Genomic DNA, 8,543 nt, shown 5'->3' on the forward strand with positions numbered 1-8,543 from the left:
AGCCTGCCATTAATCACCCCTCACTTTCTGGAAATGCAGATGACCTTGTTTCAGAGGAGCCATTTAAGAAGCAAGAAGCAAAAATGCACAAACCAAACAACCTATTTTCTCCCACAGTGCTGAAAACGTGTTTCCTGGAAGGATATTGAAAGGTAACTGACAGCAAACAGAGGCGAGTCTTGATTCTTCTGGATAAGGTGTCAGTTTCCATCATCTTATTGTCCTGTCATGGCTATCATCCCTGCTCTGTGGCCCAGAGATAAGCTCACAGCAGTATGGTCATCTCAACCCAGATTACATTAGTAAACACCAAGGTGAATCTCATGAGTGAGGAGACAGTCATAGTGGTTATACGTACTAGTGGTCGTACCTACTACATACCACAACATGCTTGCCTTTATTTGCATGGTAGCAGGTCAGAGCATCCTGAATAAGCCTCATGCAGCCTTCTCACCAGTACAGCCCAGCAAGAAGAGGAACAATGTGTCAGGCACTGATGCAGCTCCTTGTGTTAGGTAGATCAGAAATAACCTGGAAACCATCTCCCTGCACCCCTAACCAACTCTCCATCCTCAAGAAGGCCAGTATCAGTTTAACGTTTCTTGACCTTCTCCAGCCTTCCTCTTCATGTCAGACCCAGACCCTACTTGTCACCCTGTGGGGTGAAAATTTCCTTTCTTGGACACTAAAAATGTCTGCAGATATGGAGATGGGTGGTGTGGCTGATTGCTGCTCCCTGTCAGCATTGCAGAGGTTTGGAGAGCTGGAAAGAACCACTAGCTTTTGCTGGTCTCCACCACAGCATGTGTGAGGCCTCCTGGCCTGCCTGGCAGCAGCAGGTTCTTCAACCCGGACTTCTTGCCACATGGTGTGAACACTACACTTGCAAGAGAACCCCAGCACATCTTTTGTGGTGGTCTTGCACTGTAACATGGTCTCCTGCTTCTGACTCCTGTTCAGGCCAGCATAGCCTCAGCTGCCTTCACCCACTGCCTTCGTCTGGGGTCAGCATCCTTACTTGCTACAGCTCCCTCCATGCTGCAGAGCTTCCACAAGGCTCTTTGGTTATGCCTTAAGCATTTGGGGTTCTGAATGAGGTTTGGGTAGCTTATGGCAGAAGAGATCCTGCTCTGCTCCCACCAGTAGCAGTCATTGAGGGGACAGTGTAACATTATGTCAGCTGAAATGGTCTATAGAGACCAGAACAGTGTGAAGACCTCTGCATAGGGAGACTGTTCCTTCCAAGAGCTGCCCATGCAGAGTGTGCTATATTTGCATGGTTATGGGGCTGATGAATGCTTTCTGCTTTGATGTTCACCAGGTATGTAGAGCTTCTAGTGTTGTAATTGCAGAGGTCATCCAGGATTTTGGGATGTTGTGGTAGGTACTGGCTCCTCATATGATGGCCTCAGGCCAATGTACAGGTAGGAGTCAGTGATGTCCATCCTGTCACTGGAAAGATGATGTTACTGGTGTCACTGGCAAAAATTCCAAAGTTAACCCAAATTGAGGATGACACTGGGGCCTGGCCAGCCCTGGGATACAGGCCTTTGGTAAGTCAGATAATGGCAAGAGAGGACCTCCACCCCACCGCAGGAGGAGAAAGGCTCTCTGTGTGAGGATCTTACAGAGACGTAGAAGAGCCAGCCTTCTGCCACCCACAGGAGAGAAGAACACAGGAAGACCAGCAGACCCAAAATGTGTTGAGAGAGAAGATGTTCCATTCATTCCTGTCTTTGGAAGAAGTTCTTGGTGCGCAGCTGGGGAGTCAGAGACACAGCAGCTATGCCAAGTGGCTCCTATTTTGCCCCACGTGACATCTCCTTATCAAAACTGTGAGGTTCAGCAAAGTTTTCAGGCAGTCACACTTGGCTGCTTCCAACCATCTTTTTTTTTTTTTTTTTTTTTCCTAACACAGTGGCTCAGCAAGGTCAGGGTGAAGTTGCCCAGGAACGGAAAACAAAATTCTTTCTGGGCTTTAGGAAAACAAGATGTTTACCAGGAGGAGTGCGATAAAGGCCTTCAAACTGAAGATAGGAATACAAGTTGCAGCAAAATGTCAAGCTGGGCAGCCTCAGACAGATGAAAATCATGGTGTGTTTCAGCTTTACAGTGCTACTCACATTTTGGCAAATCAGAAATGCCTTTCAGAAAGACAGATGGGTACTGGTCTGTATGCTTAAACTGCAGCATGGTGGGGCACCATACAGCCCACCATGGGACCACCATCCAGGTGAAACAGCCTGCCAACAAAGAGGGAAGAGGAGCTTACGAGCTGTAGGCAGCAGGCTACACCCAGAGGACTACCTCTGCACAAGTGGCTGCGTTCTCCCTCATCATTAGAGAGACAAAGAACTACTGGAGAAAGTCCAGTAGAAGCTATGAAGGTGATGAGGAGACTGGGACATCTCTCTGACAGAAAGGCTGAGAGACCTGGGCCTGTTTAGCCTGGAAAAGAGAAGACTGAGAGAGGATCTTGTCAATTCTTATGAATATCTAAATGGTGTGATTCAAGAGGTTGGGGCCACACTCTTCCCAGTGGTGGCCAGTGATAGGACAGGGTGCAACAAGCATAAATTAGAACACAAGAGGTTCCACCTGAACATGAGGAAAATCTTTGCTGTGAGGGTGGCAGAACAATAAAGCAGGCTGTCCAGAGAGGTTGTGGAGTCTCCTTCTCTGGAGAGACTGCAAACCTGCTTCAGCAGGGGGATTGACCTAGATGATCCCCAAAGGTCCCTTCCAGCCCCTTGCCATTGTGTGATATGATTCAGTAACAAAAGAAGCACAGAAACCAAAGAGACCAGGAAAATGTGGGCTTTATTACTCACAGGGAAGGAGCTGGCCAAACGCACTCTGCAATACTTATCAGAGTTTGTCAGGCAGGAGTCAAAGCAGAAAAGGAAAAGAAGGTGGGGGTGGTGAAATCAGAAAATTAGAATAGAATGTGCTTGTGGAATTCATTATCCTGGTGGTCATATTCCAGAGGAGTATTCAAAACTTCTGGTATTTCTGCTTCTGCTGGTTTCAGCACCTCCTCTTCACCTATGTAAGAGAGAGATCATTTCATGCTGGTGGAGTCTCATGTGTTAACCCTTCATGCTGTGCTAAAGCCCTCATGGCCAGGTTGTTGTGATGTTAAGTAGCTGATGGTGGCCTGCTTGCTTTCCAAAGGACATAGCAATCTCAAGAGGTTGTAGGAGGGAAAGGGAGAAGGTTAAGCCCACGTGGTTAAAGGCAGGAAGCAAATAAGTGCAGTCCTGATGCTTTCCCATTTCAAGATCTGAAATGTGCCTCAACCAGCATCAGTTTCCAATCCAAGATGGTTGTTTTCCGTGGCATGAGGACTTTGCACACCTTGCAGCAAGAAGCCTCTTCTTCTCCCCTGGCACAGACATTTCTGGAAATACACTATCTGGGGTCAGAGGATGCTCACATCTTCTGAAGTAGGTCCTGGGTTTTCCTGGTTTTGAAGCATCCTGCGTGCTCAGCCCACTTAGAATAAATGTGCTGTCCTCCTCCCAAGCCTACTGGCCCAAGTTGTGTTAGCTGTAAATGAGTTTCCTAAGCCCAGATACCAGACTGCCGTTCAGACCAGCTTTGTGCCCATTTTGCCCCAGTCCTGGCAAGTTTCAAAGGAGTAGTCAACTGCAGGCATCCATGCCTTGCCCTAGTGCCTGGTATTCCTTTCTCTCTGCCCTGGTGTCAACCCCAAACCCAGGTGGGTTGTGAACAGAGCACCTATGGGCTTTGGCACTCCCTGGCCACCTCTGGTCTCAAGAGACTACATCTCCTCTCCATAGCAGGTCTGCCCTATCCTGGCTCTCAGCAGATCTGCAGAGATGTCTTAGGACAAGGGGCTATTTAGGACAGGAACCACAGAAGCCACGGCAACAACCCTGAGAGCAGTGAGCTTTTTATCACTCCCCATGATGTGGAGAATGGTATTTTCCCTCACAGCCCAAACAACTACCATACCTTTTCACAGCTACCCAAGTTATGTTTGATGGGGTAGGTACCCTTCCCCTAGTGGTGCCACAGGCTGGCTTGAGTACTCACGGGGCCAGGAGGTATCTGGCAGCTCACCCACAGGATCCTGGTTCCTGGCTGCCAGCTTCTCCTCCACCACTCTTGGTTGCATCCCACTGTCCAGGTCGTGGATAGTCAACATGGGCAGCTGTTCTTGATGCACTGGCTCAGGTGGTGCTGCCTCAGCCTCCTTCTGTGGGTGGGGCTGTGGTTCTGGCTCTGGTTCTGGCTCCAGGTTGGGCTCTACCACCATCTGGTGGCCCCGTCCTCTCCTGGCTCCTCTGCCTCTCCTCTGTCGTTTGTTCTTCTCTTGCTCCCTGCCAGGGGTTTTCACAGGAATGAAGAATTTGGTGTATGGTAGGTGATTTCTCCAACCATGCTGTGGTTGAGGATTGCTTGCCACCCTACACACCACCTATGTTATCTTATCACCTGCCCATCTCTGCCCCACAACATGTGCCTAGACCTTCAGCAGCTACCCAGTGCAGGTCACTTTTCCTTACTGAAGACTGATGAAACCTAACTTGGCTCTGTCCTTGTGTGAATATGGAGGGGCTGGACTCAGGTTAAGTGCACCAAGATGACTCCACAGCAGCAGCAAGATTTACCTCAAATCCCACTGAACTGAGTCTTTCTCGTGTGCTTCTACTTTTCTTTTCCGGAGAAGCTCCCGGTCTCTCAAGCGGTGTGTGATGATGACATCTACAAGGACAAACTGAGTGTCAGTGTGACAACCTAGCCTAGAGACAGTTTGCTCTCTCCCTGCCTGATGACAAATAACTGATGCAAGAGGCCATGATCTTTTTGTCGTGAGACAGGTCTTATTATGAAAGAACTTGGGTTCTCCCAGCTCATCCTCAGTGAGTAGGGATGTGGTAACACATCACTCAAAGCTCCTGGGCTTCTGCACTGAAAGTTACTCCAAGTTTCTCTTTGCACTTTTCTTCCTGTTGCTGCAGCCTTGGAGTGACTCTTGTCCAACCTACTCACCACTGTGGGGTCCTGGGGCCTGATGGAAGCATGGGGCAAGATCCCCGTGTTGTGAGGATACGGTGAAGTACCTTGGCCAGAAGTCATTAGGGGCTGCAAGATAATTATTCATGTTTGCACCGTTGTTACCCTTTTCCACAGACTGCTGCAGCTGGTCACCACTGACATTAAGATGCTCATCTAACTGGCTTATGAAGGAGAAAGCCCAGCCCTGCAGAGCAACCAGCCCTACAATGGAGGAACAGGTTCATGGAGATGAGGGAATGGTCAAGTGGGCAAAGGATTTTCTGTAGAAAAATGCTCATGTGCAATAGGTTGAGACCCTCTAGGGCATTGTGACCCAATCAGAGACCAGAACAGGGCTAGTGAGTACTTCTGGGTCTGAGGAGATGGGTCTGCAGCTGTGAAGAAGATCATGGTGGGGCTGGAGACAGGCTTCTGTGAAAAAGCTCCAATTCTGACTTTACCATTTGAGGAATCTCAGAATCACAGAATGTTCGACGTTGGAGGGGACCTCCACAGAGGTCCTCCAAGTCCACTTTGTCTGTCAAAGCAGAATCACCTAGGGCAGGCCACACAGGAATGTATCTAGGCATGTTTTGAATGTCTCCAGAGGAGAAGATTGTGCAGGTGACCTACAGCCACCAGGAAAAAAGGGCACTCCCCAGATGCAGTTTGTTCTGTTCAATGACTTCTTAGGAAGAGGTGAGTTATGCCCATTTCACTGGCTCCAAAGGTCTACAAATCACCTCCTGAGGCAAAGACATCTCAGACATCTACACCTAGGTGAATGCATGCCTGAACTTCACTGAAGCCAGCACTGATTTTTTTTCCAGTATCTCTTTGTCCTAACAGACATCTCTGATGATGTGGCAATAGGTCTTTTGGGTTCTGACCCAGCCAGCCCTGAGTTTTCTAGCTTGTGCTCCAAGCTGTGATAATAAAGACCTGGTTTAGATCAAGTAGCACAAGATTATGCCCTTGAGACAAAGGTCATCATAGAGGAGCAACACCACTTCCGCAGGGCTTAGAGTGGGAGGATGCTCTTCCCACACACAGACTAGGTCACAAAAGTGCTGATTTTCATAGTTTCAAGAAAACTCATAATAAAAAAGCAAAACCATGACCTGCTCTTTCCAGAGGTAACCAGACCCAGCTGCTTCCATGGAGAGCCTCAGCTCACACTAAAGTATTAGGGTCAAATCAGTGAAGGGTGGTCATTTTGTCATTCCCTGATCCAGCTGGGCTAGTTGGCAAGGTGAGAAGGACTTCAAAGGCTGAGCTGGAACTAGAGATTCTCTATCCCAGATGTCCGTTGAGTAACAGACAAGCAAGACAAAAAAATTCCATAACAGAAGAAAAGCAAAACCAGCAGCAGGAGCTAGCCTTTACCCAAAGTAGTTTTCTTTCACAAGACACTTGTAATAATTAATAATAGTCTTGCAGAAAGGTTTTCTGTTGATCCCTGTCTCACCAAAACAGGGCCAACTTTAAAATTACATCAATCTGTCCAGGATCTTGTCCAGAGAGGTTGGGAGTACCTCAAAGACAACTGCTCACTGTATTTTTCTTTGCCTTTCTACTCAGTCATGTTTGCAGCATAGACCTCCTGCTTTTCTCTTTGCATTCCAAAAAAGAGTATGGTTCTCCCTTTTCTGGAATCCCTCTTAAGCCAAGGGTGGATGCAATGAGGTGTCCCTCTCAGCCTTCTCCTAGCTGAACAAGCCAGTGTTTTCCTCTTCCTGTCCTTAAGTGTCATCTACTACAGACTTTAGCAGTCTTGGTGGCCCTGCACTGGGCTCATCCCAGCGTGCCTTTGCCTTACCTGTGCTGAATTGTCTAAACCTGGGCATGGTATTCCAAGTGCTGTCTAATGACAACAACAACTACTATCACAACCACAAGGCGAAAAGTCCTACTTTCTGTTACTGTTTTTCTGTTCTTTCGTTATTTTTTTGAATGGCAGTTACCTCCTTTGTTCTCAGAGCAGCAGTCATACAGGAGAAGACAGATGCTCTCAAAAATAACACAAAACAACAACAAAAAACCCAACAAAACAAAAAAAATTCTAAAGTGCCAATCTAAGTAGACCAAAGAGAAAGGGCACATCAGGATGTGGTACAGATGTGAAGGCCACATACAACAGCAGTGCCAGAGTCTCAGCTTTGGCAGAGGCATCTCAGCATGACCAGAGATGGAGTTAGCCTCTGAAACAAAAGATACTGCTCTTGGATGACCCAACGTCCAGTCAAGCAGATGCTCCCCAAACAGTAGGCTGTTGCCCAGTGTGAAGCAGTATCAGAAGCATCAGGGCACAACCATCAGGAGATGACTCTGCCATCCACATAGCAAGAGGCAGAAAGCTTCCTGGGAAAATGAGGGTACAAGTTGCAGTAGCAAGATCTGCCCAGGGCTTCAGTTTTCTGAACTATGTAACCTCTTGCACAGCCTTTTGCAAGCAAGGTCACTTTCTCTTTCTTCGAAAACATCCTGTGAGCCATAAAAATATTTTTAGATGCTTGCAGTCGACCTCCTTTCCAAACCACCCCAAACAAGTAATTTTGCACAGGTAGCAAACACCCTTCATTCATGTCTAACTGGTCCAAGAGACCACTTCCACATCTGCTGCAGAGCTGTCACCTGCTAGTGCTAGGCAGGAAAGGTCACATCAAGACATCTGCATCCTGATGAAAAATCATTTAGCAGAGGACACAGAGCTACAGAGATGAAACTAAATAAGACAAAATCCTTCAAGGTAGAAGGACAGTGAGCCACTATTGCTAGGCTGCAAACAGATAGCATACTGATGCTGCCAGGGGACTTTTCCTGATTTGAAAAGCCTCTTTAGGTCATGCATGGGAAAAAAAAAAAACCAACATTTAAATTGGCAGCTAAATTTGCATCCTCCATCTCCCAAGCATAAATGGATAATTATTACCCCTCCTCCCCCTTCTCCCCCTTTTTTTAGGAGTGGTCTCATCATTACCTGGCACAGCATACTCTTTGCGAGCTGCAGACGGTGGCAGAGAAGAGTCTGAGTAAGGATGGTCTTTGCCTAAACTCTCCATTGCTCTGTGCAGTTTTGAATAGCAAGCAGCCTAGTTCCTTGGGAACAGCATCTGGAGGTACTGGTGCATCATAATGAAAGGTTAAAAAAAAAAAAAAGTCCAGACTGCCCGCCCAAACCCTCTTATCTGGCCAGGCCACTAGTAGGGTTATAATATTCCTCTTATCAGAGTGCAAAGGTGTGCGAGTCTCTGCCCAGGATCTACTGTGTGGATTCCAAAAACATGTTAGTGCTTTTATACAGTACCTAACATCTTAGAAACTGCTGACAAACTGTGGCTCAAATGCCCTCCTTTATGGTAGAGAGAAGCTGCCATGGTGTGGCAGGATGTGCAGTACCCTGCTGATGGCTTCCAGAGATTCAGGGAGGTGTTCTTAGTCCTTGAGGACCCCTTATGAGGTCTCAAATTGGATGTAAGCGGTTTGAAAAGTGTTTGCACAGAACCCTAGCAGTCCTG

General features: G+C 47.5%; 1 protein-coding gene across 2 annotated transcripts; it reads right to left on the bottom strand.

Moving 5' to 3' along the window:
* Positions 1-2,801: 2,801 nt before the first annotated feature.
* On the bottom strand, positions 2,802-8,130 carry HEMGN (hemogen). 2 transcript variants are annotated; one of them, XM_064139943.1, is made up of 4 exons: positions 8,006-8,130; positions 4,638-4,731; positions 4,087-4,346; positions 2,802-3,045 (listed from the first exon to the last, which is right to left on the bottom strand). In XM_064139943.1, the coding sequence occupies exons 1-4, from the start codon at positions 8,085-8,087 to the stop codon at positions 2,936-2,938; spliced, it is 546 nt and encodes a 181-aa protein (XP_063996013.1). In that variant the 5' UTR covers positions 8,088-8,130; the 3' UTR covers positions 2,802-2,935. The 2 variants fall into 2 exon arrangements, with proteins under 2 accessions (XP_063996013.1, XP_063996012.1); XM_064139942.1 differs by having other exon boundaries at positions 4,060-4,346.
* Positions 8,131-8,543: the final 413 nt, after the last annotated feature.

Source organism: Pogoniulus pusillus, chromosome Z (genome assembly GCF_015220805.1).
Source record: "Pogoniulus pusillus isolate bPogPus1 chromosome Z, bPogPus1.pri, whole genome shotgun sequence".
Classification (NCBI taxonomy): domain Eukaryota; kingdom Metazoa; phylum Chordata; class Aves; order Piciformes; family Lybiidae; genus Pogoniulus; species Pogoniulus pusillus.